General features: G+C 33.7%; 1 protein-coding gene across 12 annotated transcripts in view; it reads right to left on the bottom strand.

The window, feature by feature from the left end:
• LOC122742174 (ankyrin repeat and KH domain-containing protein 1) overlaps positions 1-21,249 on the bottom strand; it is a 133,563-nt gene that overhangs the window by 59,958 nt on the left and 52,356 nt on the right. For 6 of the 12 annotated variants that reach the window (XM_043986225.1, XM_043986228.1, XM_043986227.1 and 3 more), the window contains exons 6-11: positions 20,430-20,663; positions 18,732-18,826; positions 15,994-16,231; positions 15,503-15,694; positions 13,607-13,716; positions 6,536-6,595 (exon numbers count right to left, since the gene is read on the bottom strand). In XM_043986225.1, the coding sequence (XP_043842160.1) occupies positions 6,536-6,595; positions 13,607-13,716; positions 15,503-15,694; positions 15,994-16,231; positions 18,732-18,826; positions 20,430-20,663 (929 nt within the window). Of the gene's footprint in view, positions 1-6,518; positions 6,596-13,606; positions 13,717-15,502; positions 15,695-15,993; positions 16,232-18,731; positions 18,827-20,429; positions 20,664-21,249 lie in introns of those variants that run through there. The other 6 variants (XM_043986230.1, XM_043986232.1, XM_043986231.1 and 3 more) reach the window with 2 other exon arrangements.

The following is a 21,249-nucleotide window of genomic DNA, read 5'->3' as shown; positions in this document are numbered from 1 at the left end:
ATGAACTATATTCTTCTCACCAATGCAATGGTACAGAAGAGTTCCAGGGAACTCATGATAGAAGAGGATCTCCAAATCCAGGAAAAAACAAAACAAAACTGTGGAGTAGGTGCTGAATGAACCATACTATTTCTTTTGTTTTTGGTGCTGATGTTTTTCTATTTTGAGATTTGCCGACATTGCTCTGATTGTTCTCTTATAACATGACTAATGCAGAAATATGTTTAATGTTATTATGTGTATATATGTAACCTATATCAGATTACCTGCTGTCTAGGGGAGGGAGGGAAAAAAATCTGAAATTGGAAAGCTTGTATAAACAAAAGTTGAGAACTATCTTTACATGTAATGGGAAAAAAATAAAATACTTTATTAATTTAAAAAAAAGTTTTTACTTCATCCAGCTGCTATAGCACATTTTGCAATTTATAGTCAATTTAAATCATCCAGAAATATAAGAAGGACAACATTTATGGACAATGTCAAAATCATTTATATTTGGCTTTTGAACACGTTTTTGTTCTTATATTTTAACATGGGTATACCTAATGTCCTAAAATTAATTTAAGACAAAAGAGTAAAGCTACATTTTGGAGACCTAACTCAAGAAAAGTATGGAAAGTTGTTTAATTTTCCCTTCCTGATCCTTAATACAGTGTACCCTACTTTATGTTCTTTATGAAAGTACTTTTTCTCCAACTCTGAAAAAGCATCATTGCTAAATCTACCTTGAGTTTAATGACTTAGTTTTCACTTTCCATTGGATAAGTGTGTGAGCACAAGAAGTCAATAAAACAAGAAATCAAACAAAATAGTTAAATGTGAATGAATACTGCCAGAATTGACTAGGGAAGACACTGAATTAATATTTCGTCCCATAAGTGAAACCCAAACCTAGGAAGTAAATAAACCTGCTGAGATTACATTTATGTAGTAACTAAAAATGGTACAGAAAAACTTGGGAGCAGCTAGATAACTCTGTGGATAGATAGAGCACTAGACCTGGAGTTAGGGAGACCTGAGTTCAAATCCAGCCCCAGACACTTTTACTAGTTGTATGACCCTGGACCTTAATCCACTGAATAAGGAAATAGTAAACAACACCAGTATCCTTGCCAAGAAAACCCCATGCACAGTATAGTCAATGGAATCCTGAAGAGTTGGACACTACTGAACAACAACTCATACTTAAAAGATAAAAGTGACAAATTCCAAGATATTTCTTATTATCAGGATTAAAAATTGGTCACCCCATAACTATATATTTCTTTCCTCAAGTTTCTAGAGGAACAATGTGGTTGTATTTGAGAAAATCTAGGCCAAGAATACTGTACACAACAACAGCAGTACTGTAAGATCAGTTGTGAATGAATTGGTTATTCTCATCAATAGAATGATCCAAGATAATTAATTCCAAAGGACCCATGATGAAAAATGTTATCTGTCTCCAGAGAAAGAACCAATGGGAGTCTGAATCACTGATTAAAGCATACTATTTTTCACTTTCTGTAGTTTTTTCATGGTTTTCCTCTGCTTTGGGTGTCTTCTTCCACAACATGACTTATATGGTACATATGTTTCACATGACTTAACATGCATAACCTATACAAACTGCTTACTGTCTCCAGGAGGGGAAAGGTGATGAAGGAAGAGAAAAAATTTGGAACTCAAAAAAATTTTAAATGAATGTTAAAAGTTGTCTTTACATGTAACTGGGGGGAAAATAAACTTAGGACAGAAAGATGCTACTACTTTGCCTACAATGTACCCACAATCTAATATAGCTTTAAAATTGAGGCTGCTGGGAGCAGCTAGATGGCGCAGTAGATCGAGCACAGGCCCTGGATTCAGGAGTACCTGAGTTCAAATTCGACCTCAGACACTTAACACTTACTAGCTGTGTGATCCTGGGCAAGTCACTTAACCCCAATTGCCTTACTAAAAAACCAAAACCAACCAAACAAACAAAAATTGAGGCTGCATATTTTACAAGATTTAGAATTTTCCAAAAGTTTCATAGTACTTGATCCAGAAAGATCCTTCATCAACTAATAGGTTAAGTTGCAAATGGTATGTGTTTGAATATTTGGTTCACTGGCTATTTAATATTTCTTCCTATTTGTAATTTTGATTACATAAAACTAAAAAGGTTTTACACAAACAAAACCAATGTAACCAAAATTAGACAAAAAGCAGGAAATTGGGGGGGGGGGAATTTTTGAAGCCAAGTATCTCTGATATAAGTCTCATTTCTCAAATACATGAGGAACTGAATCAAATTTATAAGGATAAGAATTTTCCAACTGCTAAATGGTCAAGGAATATAAACAGGTAGTTTTTAAGAGGAAGAAATCTAAGCTATTATATTATCATATGAAAATGTTCTAAATCACTAATAATTTGAAAAATGCAAATTAAAGTAACTGTGAAGTACTACTTTTTACCTATCAGATTGGCTAACAAGACAGAAAAGGAAACTAACATATGCTGAAGGGGGTGTTGGAAAAAAGGTACACTAATACACTGTTGGTGGAGCTATGATCTTGTCCAACTATTCTTTATTTAAATTTTTTTTTTGGTGAAGAAATTGGAGTTAAGTGACTTGCCTAGGGTCACACAGCTAGTAAGCGTCAAGCGTCTGAGGCTGGATTTGAACTCAGATCTTCCTGAATCCAGGGCCACTGTGCCACCTAGCTGCCCCATTGTCCAACTATTCTTGAGAACAATTTGCAACTGTGTTCCAAAGTCTATAAACTGTGTATACCCTTTGATCTAGCAGTACCACCACTACTAGCTCTATACTCAAACTCTCTCTATACACACACATGCACTTTTTTTTTCCCCTAAAGGAAACAGACTCATGTACAAAGATATTTATAGCAATTCTTATTGTGGTAGCAAAGAACTGAAAACTGATGCCCATCAACTGCAGAATAGATAAACAACTTATAATATATAGATGTGATACTACTGTGCTATAAAAATGATGAAGGGAATGGTTTCAGAAAAACTTAATAAGATTTATATGAACTGGGGCAGCTAGGTGGTGCGGTAGATAAAGCACCAGCCCTGGATTCAGGAGGACCTGAGTTCAAATCCAGCCCCAGACACTTGACACTTACTAGCTGTGTGACCCTGGGCAAGTCACGTAACCCTCACTGTACCCCCCCCCCAAGACTTATATGAACTGATGCAAAGTGAAATGAGCAGAGCCAGGAGAACAATTTACACAGTAACAGCAATATTGTAAAAATAATCAACTGTCAAAGACATAGTAACTCTGATCAATACAATGATCCTTCACAATTCCAAAGAATTCATGATGAAAAATACTATCTACCTCCAAGAAACAGAATAGACAGACTCAGAACACAGTTTGAAACATATTTTTCTTTTTGTCTAAACATGATGAATGTGGAAATATATTCTGCATGACTACATACACACATACACACACACACATATATAATGGGTATTGTATTTCTTGCTTTCTTGATGGGTGGGGGAAAGGTGGAGTCAGGGAGAGAATTTGAAACAGAAAATAAATTGAATTAAAATTCCTTTTTCCTAATTGAACTGTTTTAGGAAATAAATGACTTCTGATTCTTTGTTCCCTAGTTATAGGTTTGCTTATTCAAGCTTTGAAGTAAAAAACCCCTAACCTAAATGGCTAAAAGTCATCAAACTAAATTTGTCTTTTTTAAAAAATGAAATAAAAGGTAGTATTACCTTACATATAATAGGCAGTTAACAAAAATTTGTTTAAGTAACAGACAAGGTGAACAATCTATATTATCTTTCAAGTTATAAAACTAAAATTAGGCTGAGTACCAACAGGTTTGACAGGACTTAAAAGAAACAATTAGAGGTTACATCTTCAGTATAATTATGTAAGAAGAGCTCTTAAGATACTTAAAGAAACTTTTATGAAAATTATACTACCAAAGTATAAGAGAGGAGTGAATTGAAAGTAAGTTAAGAAATCATGGAAGGGGGAAAGGGACCCACATGTACAAAAATATTTATAGCTGCTCTTTACGTGGTAGCAAGGAATTGGAAGTTGAGGGGGTGCCCATCAATTGGGGAATGGCTGGACAAGTTGTGGTATATGAATACAATGGAATACTATTGTGCTGTAAGAAATGATGAGCAGGAAGAGTTCAGAGAAACCTGGAGGGTCTTACGTGAGCTGATGATGAGTGAGATGAGCAGAACCAGAAGAACATTGTACACAGTATCATCAACATTGAGTGTTGACCTACTGTGATGGACTATATTCTTCTCACCAATGCAATGGTACAGAAGAGTTCCAGGGAACTCATGATAGAAGAGGATCTCCAAATCCAAGAAAAAAAAGAAAGAAAGAACTGTGGAGTATAGATGCTGATTGAACCATATTATTTCTTTTGTTTTGGGTGCTGTTGTTTTTTTTTTCTATTTTGAGGTTTTGCATCACTGCTCTGATTCTTTCTCTTGTAACAGGATTAATGCAGAAATAGGATTAATGTTATTATGTGTATATATATGTGTGTGTATATATATATCTATATGTATAGATATATATAGATATAACCTATATCAGATTACCTGCTGTCTAGGGGAGGGGGGAGGGAGGGGAGGGAGGGAGGGAGAAAAATCTGAAATTGTAAAGCATGTATAAACAAAAGTTGAGAACTATCTTTACATGTAACGGAAAAAATAAACTATCTCATAATGTAAAAAAAACAAAAAAACAAAAAAACAAAAACAAAAAAAAAAAAAAAAAAAAAAAAAAAAAAAGAAAGTAAGTTAAGAAATCCCTGCCTGATTTGCTAAATAAAATGCCCAATTTACCCCAAAAATCTGCTTTTTAAAAAAAACATTAAAAAATACTTGAGGCCCATGTAGAAGCTGAATCTGTATTCTAGTGACTGCATTTAGTACTTGTCTTCTAGAAATCACAGGCTGAAGGCATTAACAGAAAAGCTATCATATATTGATTTGCTATTTAGTCAGAGGAAAGTATACAACTGAATGTGGTTCAGAGAACTGACTTCAACAATGCACCCATGTATATTATAAAAAGCTAGCAGAGACAGTTCCAAAATATCTAAATTTGTAATTATGTGCTCATCAGAAAGACCCCAGAAGACTATGGAGCCAAAAGGGATCAGCAGGATGTAAATTTAGGGGCTAGAAAGGAGTCAAACATAATTTTAAAAATTATGTCAAAGTTTGTATTTTAATAAAATATCCCATAGTGAAAGTAAAACAATAGTTTCTTTTGGTTAAATAAAAAACAATTTCTATTCTATGCATCCCTGATACCTAAACACTAAAGACAAAATTAAATTCTAAAGCATGAGGATAAAATAAAAAACAGCTGGATCTTAAAGGCAAATGACATACCTACAAAAGAAAAGAAATAACCTATGGAGGAAAGACTGATGTGTAATGAAGAACACAATACCCGCCCCGAGTTTATGGTACTGAAGCAAGTCTCTCTGGATCACAATAGATATTAAAGGTCTTGACATAAAAATATTTATTTTGTTTTTCTTAGACCTTACTTTCCCCGTTTCAGGGGGGTCATTTTTAAATACTGCGTTTTCTTATCCCTAGACTAAAAATGCAGTAGCCATTTCATTTCTAAGTCCAACCCTATTGCCAATCAGCTCAGAAGCTTTGATGGGTTCTGTTTTGATTTGGGCCAGGTTGCAGCCTGGTGGTACCCTCCCTCTTACCCCTGGGGGTTCTCCATACTGATGTTAGAATTAGTGTGGATGCAAAAAGACATTTTAGCCCTACTGCAGCTCAGAATTTCATAACTCAAACAATCCATCAAGCTTAGACATTAATTTCAGGATGTAGCATGCTGTAATAGATAGAAAACTGGTCTTGGAATGAGAAAAACCAATAATCAAATACTGCCTCTGCCTGGTAGGTATGATCCAGTGCAAGTCACTTAACTTTTCCATGCCATAGGCAATTCTCTTGACCATAGCAAGAATAAAAAAATGGAAGATAAGCTGCAATTTATATAACAGGAGTTCCTCAGATTGATGAAATCACAGGTCTGAAGCATTCCTCACTTAAAAAATGCTTAGGAGAAGCAAATAAATGAAATTTAAGAAGAAAATTTGAACAAAGTTAAAGTTCCACTAAACTTGAAAAAAGTTTTTTGAAGGCTTATACAAATGCACAATGCAACAACACATGTAAAATCTAGATTTCTGATGGTGGGTGAACAAAGCTAATATCAGTCAAATTCACAGTAAATGTGGAGGCTTCCCTAGTAATCTTAACTCTCCCCAAAAGGCCCAGCTCAAAATAATGATCTAAATAAAAAAATCCTTATTCCTCAGGGAGATTGAGTCTACCTCCTGGAAGGAACAGTAAAGGGCCAGTCATCAGGGGTAACTCTCCGTTTACTGAGACTTTGTTTTCTCCTTTGAAGAAGTGTCCTTTGGATGGAAGCCAGGTATACAAAGCCCTGGTTATCTAGAAGCATCTATTCCTTATGTAGTAGCTTACAAGCATCAAAGGCCACCCTCACCTGATGCTTGGCCGTCTCTATGCCCTCCAAAATAGTCTTCTTTAAGTCCTCCTGCTTGTCCTGCGGAAGGAAAAAGAAGAACTCACGGGTCTTATTCCAAAAATTAAAATCACACTTGGCCATGAAGACCTAGTGATTGGTGTTTCAGGTGCTCAGCAATAAAACTAAAATTCTTCTCTAAAAGATTCTCATCTCCAGAAACAAGGGACTTATGAACAAAATAAGATATTTTTAATGGTCCAATAATACTAGCAAAGAAGCTTCAACCTAAATTACTAGATATTCTGGAGAAATAAACAAAAGTCATCAACTAATTCCTTTGTCTCCTAACACAACTAAAGCTTTGGAAGTCAGTAAGAGTCAACATCTTACATCTGGTTGAGTACAGGGGAGAAGAAGGTCTTGGGAGGCCGAGGCATAAGCAAACTATGGTGATAGGAGGAAGCCAAAGGAACTCAACCTAGTTTTACTCTGTAGTGTCCTTATTGCTCAAGCTTTCCAAACTAAAACTAGAGCCACCTTCAAAAGAAGGCCAGCACAAGCCTACAATTTTAGTTTATAAGATGTCACAGAGAAGAATTCAACCTTTCAAACTTTCTTTTCACTTAAATGAAAAGTCCAAAAATTCAGTTTTATGCAGAAGATAAACAATCTGTGACAAAATTACTTGAGTGTTAACCCAAGCTTAATGGGCTGTATTTACCTAGATAGTCTTCAAAGCCAATTAAATCCCTACTTTTGACATAGAACACATGATAGTACAGAGTATCAGTACAGCCAAAGTACTATCTGGTCTTACTATTTTGGGAAAGCGTCCAACAGTTAACTCAAACAGTAAAGTAAGCCTAAGAAAAATCAAAAGCCCCACTGAATTCGTGGTCTGTTATTAACTTAAATGTTCAGGACATACTAATCAATTACAAAGGCCTATAAAACTTATTAAAAAGACCAAGATTCATCACTAATGCATTATGTATAATATTAACTTCCATAAAAGTAAGAAGTTTTGTTTTATGGGGGGGGGGCAGGGCAATGAGGGTTAAGTGACTTGCCCAGGGTCACACAGCTAGCAAGTGTCAAGTATTTGAGGCTCAATTTGAACTCAGGTACTCCTGAATCCAGGGCCGGTGCTTTATCCACTGAGCCACCTAGCTGCCTCCAAAGTAAGAAGTTTCAAATGATAAGCTCTTAAGATTATGGGCAACACTACTGGATAGCTAAAATAGTAAAAAGGTCACCTTTACTTCGATGAAAGATGATCTGAGTGAATTTTATGAAAGTAAAATGAGTAAAGAATTAATTAAATAATGATTACCATTCATCTGGATTCTTACCTAAATGTTTTATATACCAGGTTCTAAGCTTTTTCCTTAAACTTCATCATAAGAGAGAAAAACCAGTGAACTATAAAGTATGTGTGTGTGTGTGTGTATAAAATCATAGCCTTGCATTCTCTCTTTCTCACCACCATCCATTCCCAAGGTGACATGTTTCTAGGTGATCTAAATGTTAGTTCTAAGTTTCACTGACAATTGTAACTACAATAACTGCAAAACCAAACTTGTGGGAACAATTCCCTAGAGAGGCAATGGTAAACAAGTTTAAAAGACAAAAGGTTTAGGAGTTATATAGGAAGAATAGGTTCTAGTATATACCAATTAGTTCCACTTTATGCAACAAACTATCTGCAGAATGAGATGGCTAATATTTGATGATGCTAAGATTAAATTGAATGAATATTCCATAAAGGAAGAGGAAGAAGATTAGGTTAAAATAGAAGAATATGATGGAAACATTATGCCTCCTAGGACTATTTTGTCAGTATCTATATTCTTGAGTCACATAAAAATTAAGTACTGACATTAAAATAACATGATAAAGAAATAGTTGTTTAAAGCACAGTGCTAATAATTTTTGATCAGTTCTTGCACATGCCTAATACATTTGGCTCAAAGCAATCTTAGCTTCAAGTTTTTAAGGATCAATACTGATCTCCCTCCAAACTGACAACTGAGATTGGTCGTTCAGCTGGTAATAAATCTATCTACCTGTTCTAACAACCAGCCCACATTTCTTCATTTTGTTGACAAGAATATTATAAGAGAACTTCTCGAATGCTTTGTCAAATCCAAATATATTGTTTCTACAGCACTTTTCTGATATAGTTCAGTAAGTCTGTCAAATGTTTAATGGCTTATAAAACACATAAAGTCAAAAAATTAATCAAGACATTATATCTTTTTCGCAAACTATACAAGAAAGAAAAGTATACCACCCATGAAAACATTTCAGTGACCCCAATCAAGAAAATGTGATCACATAAAAGAGTGATTAACGTTCAAAGTCCAAATTCACTAACAGAACTAAGGCCTTTGGAAGGATAGTTTTCAGTATCCTTCCTGAGGCTAAATGATAAGTTCCTTAAAAGACCCATTATTTTAAAATGCCTGAGTATTAGGGTATTAAATCTGAACTAATCTTAATTTTCACAAAGAAAATTTTGAAGCAGTACAAAAATATACCTTGAAAACAAAGGATGATGGAAATGAACACATTTGCAGGGAAATCAAGCATATACAAAATACTTCTACACCTTTCACAGAACCAGATTTAAGTGAGTCTTTCTTTTCTTTGTTTTTTTGGTGTTTTTTTTAGTGAGGCAACTGGGGTTAAGTGACTTGCCCAGGGTCACACAGCTAGTAAGTGAGTCTTTCAAAGAAAGTCCTTCACCGTTTCTTCTAAAGTAGGTATTCTAGAGGGTCTGCAATTGGTAATTTCTTTGATATAAATTCTCTTACATAGGTTCAGACCATCTGGTTGCCTATGAGCACCAAATACAGAAGACAAACCTGCTACTAACAAAGGCAAAGATACTATCAGAAAAAGAGGAGAAAAACCCTTACAACTATAACTTTTACTGCATGTATAATGTTCCACATTATAATGGAAAATAACAGGGACAGGTATCTGGATGAATAGATATGGGCCAATCATATAATGCTAATAGATGTTTGAAAAGCAATTGAAGAAGAATTTTAGTTTAAGGATAACAATCTTAAGGGAAGCTTTTTTAAGCTCTAAAACTAGTTCAGAATGAAACTGTTAAATTGTGCAATTTAGTGATGCTGACATAGTCTAGAATTTTTCAGCAGTGGTATCAGTATTTTTCAAATACTAATATTTTTTCCCACTGATGTATAATTTAGTATCATTATAACAGATGCCACTGTAACACAGAAAAGGATACTTATTCTGTTCTACCAGGCAGACTTCTGTTTAACTAATCATTAAAATTACTATCACATTTTAAAAATACTTTATAGGAGAGTCTAAGTAGTAGTATTTTCAACTATATCAAAGGTTTCAGATTCATCTACCTGAATTAAAAAAAAATAAATTCAATAAGCCATCAATTTTCATTTACAAAGAAATCGTGTCTTATTAGAATAGATGAGAAAACTGTTAAATTTCTTTTTAAAAGTCAACTCTAAATTATGTGTATTGAATCATCTAGAATTAAATACCGTTAAGATGTCTCAATTTTCTCTCAGTAGGCAGTTTAATAAGCCCAATTTATTTCTACAGTTAGATTAGAAATAATTATCAACAAAGCAAGTTATACTTAGATAAGGAATTGTTCCTATTTTAATGACAAATGTGATAAAATTTCAAAATTGACAATAATGTGGTTTTGTTTATTCAGTCTTTAGCCAATACAAAGTATATCCCATCTACAACCTTTATGATGATCTTTAAGGGCTGATGTGGCCAAAAAAATTTTCCCTCTGTTGCCAAACTTGTGATAAACCTCTTTGAACTTAACTAAGCTGATTCTCCAACAATGAACATTTAGCTAATCACTGGGCCAATATTCAAAGCCAGTTAGTTAGGTAGGACCTGCCAACTTTTGTGCTCTGCAGGTATCACCTCTGAGTATCCTAGAGTCACCTCCATAACAAAATCAGAGTAGGGCTTTAGACAGATTCAAAATAAAACTCAATATTTGAAATTCATGTAAATTTCCTATAGCTTGTCTTTTTAACAAGCCTAAATATTTAGATACTGATAGAATACTCCTCTTATAAACACAAATTAATGAAAAGGAAAAGAATTTTTCCACTGAGGTCTTCCCTACTACCTCCCCAAGAGAGATACTCCATAAAAGATCATCAATGGCTCATTTCAGCTACACAGGTTTCTCCTAAGATATTGTTTGAAGCTTTAGTCCAGGGATTTCAGTAGTTACCTCTAGGGGAAAATATCAACACTAAGTTGTGTTTAAGAAAAAGCCTGCCAAAAGTTATGTTCCAAACTCTGTTCTACTTTCTAAACAAAGAAGGCTATATAAAACCCACCACCAAAAATTTGTACCTATGTCATTGGGTCTTCAGAGTAAAAGTTTAATTTTAATCTTATGAACACTTTGAAATATATCTTAACAGATTAAGAGATGAAAATGAGACCATATTGTGTATAACTAAGAAGAGCAGTAATATTTAATTAGTACAGATTCTATTAAATGAGAAATTCTTAACATTTTTGAATGCATGCTGGGCATATCTTCCATTAACAAAGAAATGGTTAAAAATATGGTCAAGGTTTTGAAAGGGGAATATCCTAAATCTATTTAAGGAAAAATCATTCTAAGATAATAAGAAATTATCCTTACTCAGAAAGAACCTGAGTCCAATATTCTGAGAACTATACCAAACAACATTTTGTGGGAGGATAAAATAGTTGCCCTTGTATGTCATCAACCTCAAAAGGCTAGGGCTATCCTCTAAACATTTTTAACTTCTTTATAACCTGTCACAGGTATCTATTTCTTAAAATTTGTCTAAGCCTTTTTTAAATACAGGGTGTTCTAAAAGTCCTGGTACAGTTTTAAGATACAATAACCCCTAAAGGATAAATACTACTAATTTACCCATCCCCCATTTGGAAATCCAGTTATTTAAATTTATTTTATACTTAGTTTTGCGAATTTTGAATAATGATCTTTTATTTTAATTTTAACAAGACAGAGGTATGCATCACACTAACTTTCTCAGACTGTCACCTTCCCTATCTCCATTAGATTTTTTTCTTGTAAGGTCATGTCAAAAATGCTGTGTATTCCATGGAAGATATTGATATAAGGGGCTACAAATGTAATCCTTTCAGTCACTGAAAAGCTGCTGATGAAAAGTTTTTATAAATTATGAAAACCAATTAGAGTGATTACAACAAAAAATGGTGATTATCTTAAATTGTAATAAGAAACATCAACATTTTTAAAAATCTAAATAATTAATCTTTCAAGTATTTTTAAAAATAAATTTTAAACATTTATATTTCTGGAGTCATTAAAGCTTAAAAATACATTGACATTTAGGATATCTTACATAGGTAAATTTTCAAGCTAAACAACTCTGAGTACATTAGAAGCAACTAATAATATTTTGATTTATCCAAAATTCTAAATAGTCTTTAAAATCATTCTTTAACTTCACTGCAGTTAATACGTATATATTAAAACTGAATTTCAATCAAACCTCCTTCATTTTACAGATGACTATCTGCAAGAGAAATAAAATGACTTGCCCAGTTATACATTGAATAATAAAAAACTGCTAAAAGTCAAGCCTCCTAAGCACATTTGCCTCTACTACACTTCTCCACAAAATAACAGTCATACTTTCTGACTTGCATTTTTCACTATTTAGACTGGGTTTTCCATTAATTAACTGAAGTTTGTGAGGTTTGCTACACTTTAAAATTCCTTTCAACTTTGTTATGATTTTTTAAAATAAAAGATTTAGAACATACATAAAAGACACAATACTCTTCCATGTAAAAGAGGTTAAGGTTAAGATATTCTAGATCAAAATTTAGAGTACAAGAGTCAAACTTTTATAAGAATATCTTTATGCTCTTGACCTATATCCAAATCCTTTTGCATCAAATGATAACTATTTTAGCTCCCACTTTCTTGTACAATATGCAGAAGTAACTCTTAAAGAGGAGGGAGATGTTAGAAAGGTGATAAAGTAATCTGATTTCTATAACACATCTTTTATTATTATTATCAAAAGCAAAGTATTGCTAGCAGTTCTGTTTTAAACCAGGGTTTCCTGAAGGTTTTAATTTACAGAGTAAGGTCTCCATAGGCATGAATGAATGCTAAGTACCTTTAAGCCCTTTAATAATAATATATTATTATATTATTGGAAATAATTCTACTTTTGCAATCCTATTTTTTGGGGTGGTATACTGTTTTGAAAACAAATATTATTTAATAAGTAGTTGCCAAGCTATTTTGTTTTTCAACTGAATTCCTAAAAATTTTAGTTGAACACAATGAAGAATACAAAGGTATTTCAAAACTTCTAAAGACAAGTTATGAGAATTGAATGTGAAATCTTATGTAAGCTGAGTGGTCTTTTATAAAGAAATATGCACAACTGGGATCTGAAAGAAATGCTATACATCACTTGACAAATTTGAAGGATGGTCATAAAGTTCATTTTCTCAAAATGGAATAGAATTGAGTAAAAACTAAATTAATAATAATCTACAGGATTGTTTTTTACTATATCTGGGCCGGCCTTCTAATTTGAAAGATCAGAACACACAGATAGCAATAAAAATTGTTAGGAGGAAACAGTGGCTCTGTTTTCACATTAAGCTTTCAGAGACAATAAATCTATTTAAAACTTAATTTTCTGGGACCTGAAAAACAAAAGTAATCTGCCATCCAAAGGTATTTGTTTTTTTGTTGGTTTTTTTTTTTGCGGATCTAAGGCTACTTCTGTGCATGTCAGGGAATCTGTGGTATACTCTGCTGAAAGCATTTGGAAAAGTCATGAAGTAACATCAGAAACTTGGCTAATGTCAGTAACTAAGGTTCCTGCCTTTCCATATTACACCCTTTGACACATCCGTTCAGTACATGCAAGGTAATTAGAAAAGCTGTCTGATAACATTATTTAAATAAAACATGCAAGCCAGAATTTCAGTACTGTTTCTGAAAAGGAAAATATAAACATGATGACTTCCATATAAAAACATAAAAAAGTAATTTTATCTTACTAAGTCAGCCCCTGCTTGAAGTAGCACATCTGCAACATCAGTATGACCATTTTCACAGGCATAGGTCAGAGCTGTGTCTCCTGTTGCTGTTGTGGCATGAACGTTAGCCCCTAGTTGAAAAGAGAAAAGCACTTTACCATTCAATTCATAAATCTGGTAAAATTAAAGAATTGCATAGTACTTTCAAAATGTTTATTTTCCTCATTAAAAAAAATCATCCAAGTGGTATAATAAAATAAATCTTATGCACTTTGCTACATGACTAGGAACCATATTTTCAAATGGTGCGAAAGAGAGAAATGTAATAGGGAAAATGGCTGAATAATAGCACTCAAGACTACTGAACATTATTCTTACAGTCCAATGACTATAGTGGGGAAAGAGGCCAAATAATGCACATGTACACTAATTAATAGTATGTGAGTGCTTATGGTCACCAGTCAAAGGGAAGATATTAGTAAACTTTCATGGCTGGTTTAGGCATTAGCTCAAAATTTGAAGCATAATCCAAAATAGTAACTTTTCATAGTTTAAATAATTTCAATTAAAGATCAAAGTAAAAAAATCCCTGTGGCTAGACTGTACCAACTAAAACTATTATCAAAATTATAATAACATTTCATAAAGAGTTTATTGGATAAATTATATTCTTTATTTTTTTAATTTATGAAAGTTTTATTTGTAACCAGCTCGCTAGAATTTATAGAAGGCACTTTGAGTTATTAACTTTCATATATCATCTCTAATAGTCAATCAGATGTCTAATGTACATGTAGATAATTTCCCCTTAATACCTTGCTACTCTAAAAACTCAACTATAACATGCAGGTATTCAGAAACATGTCTGCTATTTTAAAATGATCAGTCTGAAAAAGAGTGAAATAAATGAGTGATTATAGCAAATCAGTGCATAATTTACAAATCATTTTTATGTACCCACAGCCAAAGAGGGAAAAAACGCACATTGATAAGTTGGTACCATTCTGTAAGTCGCAGATAACCAAAGAATAAACAGAATTCAGAGAACCCTAACATCAAGCATACTTACAGAATGGACATGGTAATGGTGGCAAACTAGTATTCCTGATTCCAGAGATTGATACTCGCTTTAGAGTATGGTAAGAAATAATTTTTGAGTACAAATCATAAATACTAAGTAGACAATGTTCATACACTACATTATGGTTACAAAACTTTACAAGGAGTCTAACAATTCTTTTAAAACAGCTCATTTTGGTTTTTTGTTTTTTTTTAGTGAGGCAATTGGGGTTAAGTGACTTGCCCAGGGCCACACAGCTAGTAAGTGTTAAGTGTCTGAGGCTGGATTTGAACTCAGGTACTCCTGACTCCAGGCTAGTGCTCTATCCACTGCGCCACCTAGCTGCCCCGATAACAGCTCATTTTGGCATGAACCCTTGTTTCTCAAAAGTTCTGCCTATGGCAGACAATCTCTAGCAGATAATAAACCAAGTTGGAAAAGCCTGAAACATGGGACTGGTATAATGGGCACTGTGTCCATTTTCAAAGAATTAGACTAGGTTAAGTTGGAGAAGGTTCTTTACTATTTGGCCTCAGCAACTCTCAACAACCATCTATTTTGTTACAAAGGGATTGTGATCTCTGTAGAGGGAAAGAAAAGTTAAAATTAATTTCTTTTTTGTGTGTGTGTGTGTGTGTTTTTTTTTTGGTGAGGCAATTGGGGTTAAGTGACTTGCCCAAGGTCACACAGATAGTATGTGTCAAGTATCTGAGGTGGGATTTGAACTCAAGTCCTCTTGACTCCAGGGCCAGTGCTCTATTCACTGTACCACCTAGCTGCCCCAAAGTTAAAATTAATTTAAAAAACTAACCATGCACTCTAATGTCCTTTTTGCATTTTAAAATGAATTCACATACCTGCTGCCAGCAAATATTTAACTAACTCAAGGTGTCCCTCTTGAGCAGCCTCCATTAAAGGTGTTGAGCACCCAAGTTCTATATCAGCCCCTGCCTTAATTAGGAAATCAGCTACTTCAGAAAATCCTCCACAGCAAGCTAGAGTAAGAGCAGTTTCTTGTGTTTCTTCTGTTTGTGCATTTATATTTGCTCCTAGGGTAGCCATAAAGATAGATCAAATTAGTTACCAAAATTTCCTAAAATACAGGTTAGGTTCACAAAAAATTCAGATATTCACTTCTGCCTTCTTTACTTCTGTTATATTCATTTAGTTTATCACCAATGTAAATAATTATTTTGTGTTGATATAACATAGTTATGTGATAAAATAAACTTTAGCAATAACTGCATATGTTCATAGGATATAAAGCTGTAAGGAAGGAAACTTAAACATTCTTAAATAACACATTCAAACCACCTCAAGGAAAAGAACAGAAGTAGAATTTTCCTACCTTGTGCTAAGAGGAGTGCCACCATCTCTTCATGTCCTTCCCGAGCAGCTTCCATCAAGGGAGTATAACCTTCATCATTAACTTCCTCAAGATTTGCTCCCCTTTCTATCAGTAAAGCTGCCAACTCAACATGTCCACCACAAGCTGCTAATGTTAGTGGAGACTCAAATGAGTCTGCAGGCATATTCACTTGAGCACCACTATCCAAAAGCAGACGTGCTACTTCTACATGTCCATCCTGCGGAATTTATAAGAGCAAGGGGAAAAAATTTATAGGTGTTATATTGATAGTAGGGAAAAGAAGCAAGAAATTTACAGAAAGGGAGAAAAAACATTAACTTAGATGCATGCTATCAGTTATATCAAGCTCAAAATTCTCAGCTCTACATGTGCCAATTACATTATTTCATATACATATCCCAATTATTGCATTAACCCAACAGTTTCTCCAAAGAATTAGGACTGGCAACATAGGCAGATATGATACTATCAAATGCAAACAATATTAAACTGGGTATCCTTCTAAAAACAATGTAAATACAACAGTAACAGAAGATATAGCATACACACACATATAGTAAGATATAGTAGCCAAGGTTACTTCAAGATACTTTAGAAACCATGTTGCAAATAAAAGTTTTTAATCCTGTCAAACCATAAGCCTAGGAGTTTAATAAGAATTACACTCATTTCAGACAAGTATTGTATAATAAAGTGTAAAAAATGGCAATTGATAATTTTTTATTTTAATTTTTTTTGGTGAGGCAATTGGGGTTAAGTGACTTGCCTAGGGTCAGGTCACACAGCTAGTAAGTGTTAAGTGTCTGAGGCCGGATTTTAACTCAGGTTCTCCTGACTCCAGGGCCGGTGCTCTATCCACTGTGCCATCTAGCTGCCCCAATTGATAAATCTTTAAAACAAAGGCTTGCCCCCCCCCCCCCACCAAACCACAGCTGATTTCTCTGTAGCTATTGCCACTTGGAATTATATCAGTAAGGGAAATCCTGTTGGGGATCAACACAGTCCTATACATTTCTATTGATGAAACAGTGTTATTATGGGACAAATTTTAGTTGTAGATTAACTTTATTTCTCAAATACATATAAAATTAAAGTATTAATCATTTGTAATCAATTGCACCTTAAGCAAATCTGCTTAGACAATGTCAATTAGCAACAAAATGGGTTTTGTTTGTTTGTTTGTTAAGTTTTGTATTTTTTTTGTGAGGCAATTGGGGTTAAGTGACTTGCCCAAGGTCACACAGCTAGTAAGTGTTAAGTGTCTGAGGCCGAATTTGAACTCAGGTACTCCTGACTCCAGGGCCGGTGCTCTATCCACTGCGCCACCTAGCTGCCCCCAACAAAATGTTTTAACACTGATATTCCATTTTCAAACTTTATCCTCACAATTTACTCTCCTTTAGTTTCTAATTCTTCTCTTCCTGTTTTATAACAGCTTTTAATTCCTGCTCAAATGTACTATGATTACTGTAGATGCCATGTTTTACACATGTGTATATCCTATTATAATACACTTCTACATAAGTTTTATTACTCTCTAAACTGCAAACTCCACAAAGAGTAGAAACCATGTCTCCATGTACTTAAACTCAGTAACTTCCTTTCTTAGTGTCTAGCACAATGAACTTTTAATCAATGTTTGTGAATTGAATTCAATATTGGCCAAAATGAAGTCAACTGAACCTGAAGACTCTACGCAAGAAAATGGCACAAAACCCAACTGAGATAGAAGATTTTAACTAAGAATTACTTCATACAATTCCTTTCTAGTTGATTAAATATCTGACTAAAAAGAAAAAAAAAGGATTTAAAAAAAAGTATTGTCTTCCCCTTTCCCCATCAACAAAAATAGATCCTATCCTTCTATGATAATAAAATTACCAAAAACCCCTATAAGTGGTCATTTAAAAAACAAACTAATTTTCCAAGAACATACTCTGAGTACTGTTCCAGCAAGAATGCAGGGCTGTGGAGACCTAACTCTAAGTCTTATGGGATTTAAAAAAAATGTTTATATGATTCTAGTGTTATGAAAAAATAAGTGATTTTTATCAGTTGCTTAGATTACAATAAATTCTTTTTTTGTTTGTTTGTTTGGTGGTTTTTTTTTTGGTGGGGCAGTTGGGGTTAAGTGACTTGCCCAGGGTCACACAGCTAGTAAGTGTTAAGTGTCAGAGGTCAGATTTGAACTCAGGTACTCCTGAATCCAGGGCCGGTGCCTTATCCACTGCGCCATCTAGCTGCCCCTAAATTCTTTTTTATTCATTAGTTAGAAAAGTTAATCTACTAACCCCTGCCCCAACCCACAATATATTAAATTATGAAACTAAATATTAATGATTTTAGAGATAGTTGTGTCACTGATCTCTTCCTTGATTTATCTATACTACCTGCTTTTGTACCCATCAAGCTGAGAACGGTTTTTACATTTTAAAATAAAGTGTCATTGTATTTAAAAATGTAAACAAATCATTCTTAGATCATGAAACCAAGAAAAACAAATAAATAAAAATAAGTAGGCAGGCCAGAGTTGGTACTTCTCCTACAAACTGCCAACCTCTTATCAGTGCTGAGTTGACATAATTTTGCTTAGAACTGAAGTAACAAATCATAGAAACTAAAGCCTGTTTCCTAAATCCTGAAAGATTAACAATAAATACATATGTTTCTCTTCTCCCTTCAAAAAGCTTAAATGAATTCAACCCAAAAATCATTACCATGCAGGCCTCCATTAGAGCTGTGTGCATCTCATCAGTTTTGTGTTCTTGATCTGCACCAGCTTCAAGCAGAAAACGAACCATATCTAAATGGCCTTTAAAAGAAAATCAAACAACACAGTATTTCAAAACAATGCTTCAAAAGAAATAATTGTCAGAGTTATGTATTTAGGTGTTCCATAATTTTCTTTCATGACTATGAAAGCTTGTAAAATACTCCTTTTACAGTCAAAAATTGAAACACCAATGACCGGATTTTATAAAAGTTGACCTGGACTCTTAATGGGTTTTTCTTAAAGTCTTGCTCACAATTCAAGAAATGACAACACTTTTTCTGTTTTGATGCTTTTTTTTCATTCACTCATTTATCATATCAGAAATATTTAAATTAAATATGAAAATTAAAGCCATTTCAAGATATATAAAAATCTGACTCAAATTTGTAAGAGTAAGAGTCATTCTCTCCAACTGATAAATGATCAAAGTAGATGGTCAGTTTTCAAACAAAGAAATTCAAGCTATTGATAGCCATATGAAAAAATGCTTCAAATTACAATTAAAGAAATCTAAATTAAAATAACTGTGAAGTTTTACCTCATATGCAACAGACTGGCAAAACTGATCAAAAAATGAAAATGACATTTGCTAGAGAAAAGACAGCTGCAGAAAAAAAAAAGCAAAAAACAAGCACATCGAGGCACTATAGAGCTGCAAATTGGTCAGACTATGTTGAAATATAATTGTGAACTATGCTCAAAAAGTTATTAAACTGTAACTTTGATCCAATAATATCACTACTATGTAGGCCTATATCCCAAAGAAATCAAAGAATGAGGAAAAGGTCCTATATTTGTACAAGAATACTCATAGCAGATTTTTGTAGTATCAAAGAACTGGAACATAAAGGAGTACTTACCACTTTAGCAATAGCTGAACAGATATGAATGTTATGAAATACTATTGTGTTAGAAGAAATGATGAAAGGGATGGTTTTCAGGGAAATGTGGAAAGATTTGGATGAATTGATTGAGGGAAATGTGCAGAACAAGAACAATTTATACAATAAACAACAACACTGTAAAAACAAACAACTTTGAAAGATTTAAAAATTCTGATCAATGCAATGTCTATCAACCATGATTTCAGAGGACATCATGAAGCACCCCTCTCTCCAACCCTCCCAAGGGAAAAGTGAACACAGGGTACATAATGAGACATAGTTTTCAGATAAAGTCAATGAGGGAAGTTGTTCTGCTTGACTACATATATTTCTTACAAGGGTTACAGCTCAAATTGTACCATAAACTAAAAAGGTAAAAATATGTAGCTATACAGAATTGCATTTAAAATAATGACAATCTTTTAAATCTGATTATTCACATCATGGGTCTCATAGCCTATCAAGGGAAATTTATTTTTTTAAATTGAAGTTAAAACTAAGATGTAACAAAGAATGATACTTTGTTAAGTTTTTAACTTTTATGTGAAAGCAGTGTACATAAAAGTCAAACTGGGATTCCTTAAATATGAGAGAATTTTAGAAGTAGGTTGAAAAAAATAAGAAAAATTAATTCCAATCATAGACACCACATAACTAAGAATATAAGCAGCATCACATATTGTATTCAGCAGGGATATTCTAATTTTTGACATTAAAAACCCTGCCATCACTAACCCTGACATATAATATGCACCTACCTTTATAACATGCAAGTGTAAGTGCACTCTCTTTGAATTCATTTGAGTGAGTGTTGATGCCTGCCCCATACTCCAGGAGAACTCTGGCAACTTCCACATGACCAGCACTGGCTGCTTCCATTAAGGGGGTATGTCCATTTTCATTGTGATCCTCTATATTAGCGCCTGCTTTCAGTAGCACTTTCACAATGTCCACAAATCCCCCAGCACAAGCATAAGTTAATGCTGTGTTTCCTAACAAATCAGGGGGAAAAAAGTGACAAATTGCAATTAAACTATATCTAATCATAACCACAGCTCAAATAAATATTCCACCTCCTTAAACGTCTAGAAAGAGCACCCTCAACTCTATTTGTATTTAGCAGAGGCAGCAGAAACTAGGCAGTAGAAATAAATGAATGGCTTTACCAAGGCTATTTTCTTATTAGTAGCCATTTGTAGCTATTTATCATCTATAAAACATCATTCAGTACTTGATTTATATACCACAATTTCATAACTTTCATTTCTATTTAACTTTTCTCTGACAATTAGTCTAATCTCTTAAACTAGATAACTGCTTGATTTTAAGAATCCTTTCTGTATCCTCAACAGGGTCTAGCATAGCATTGGACACATAATAAATACTAAATAAATATTTATTGCTTTATCAGTTGATTTCAAAAGAATCGTGTTTATAAGGTTAACTATTTCTATATTCAACCTTAATTTCAACTAGCCACTGTGGGAACAGGTACAGTTAAATGTCATAGGGTACTAGGTGGCATGAGTTATCACTACTGTAAAAACTCAAAGGAAATGTTTTAATTCTATAAAAAGC

The sequence above is a fragment of the Dromiciops gliroides genome, chromosome 2 (genome assembly GCF_019393635.1).
Source record: "Dromiciops gliroides isolate mDroGli1 chromosome 2, mDroGli1.pri, whole genome shotgun sequence".
Classification (NCBI taxonomy): Eukaryota; Metazoa; Chordata; class Mammalia; order Microbiotheria; family Microbiotheriidae; genus Dromiciops; species Dromiciops gliroides.
Note: the sequence above shows the minus strand (reverse complement) of the source record. Positions and strands in the feature narration are given on the sequence as shown.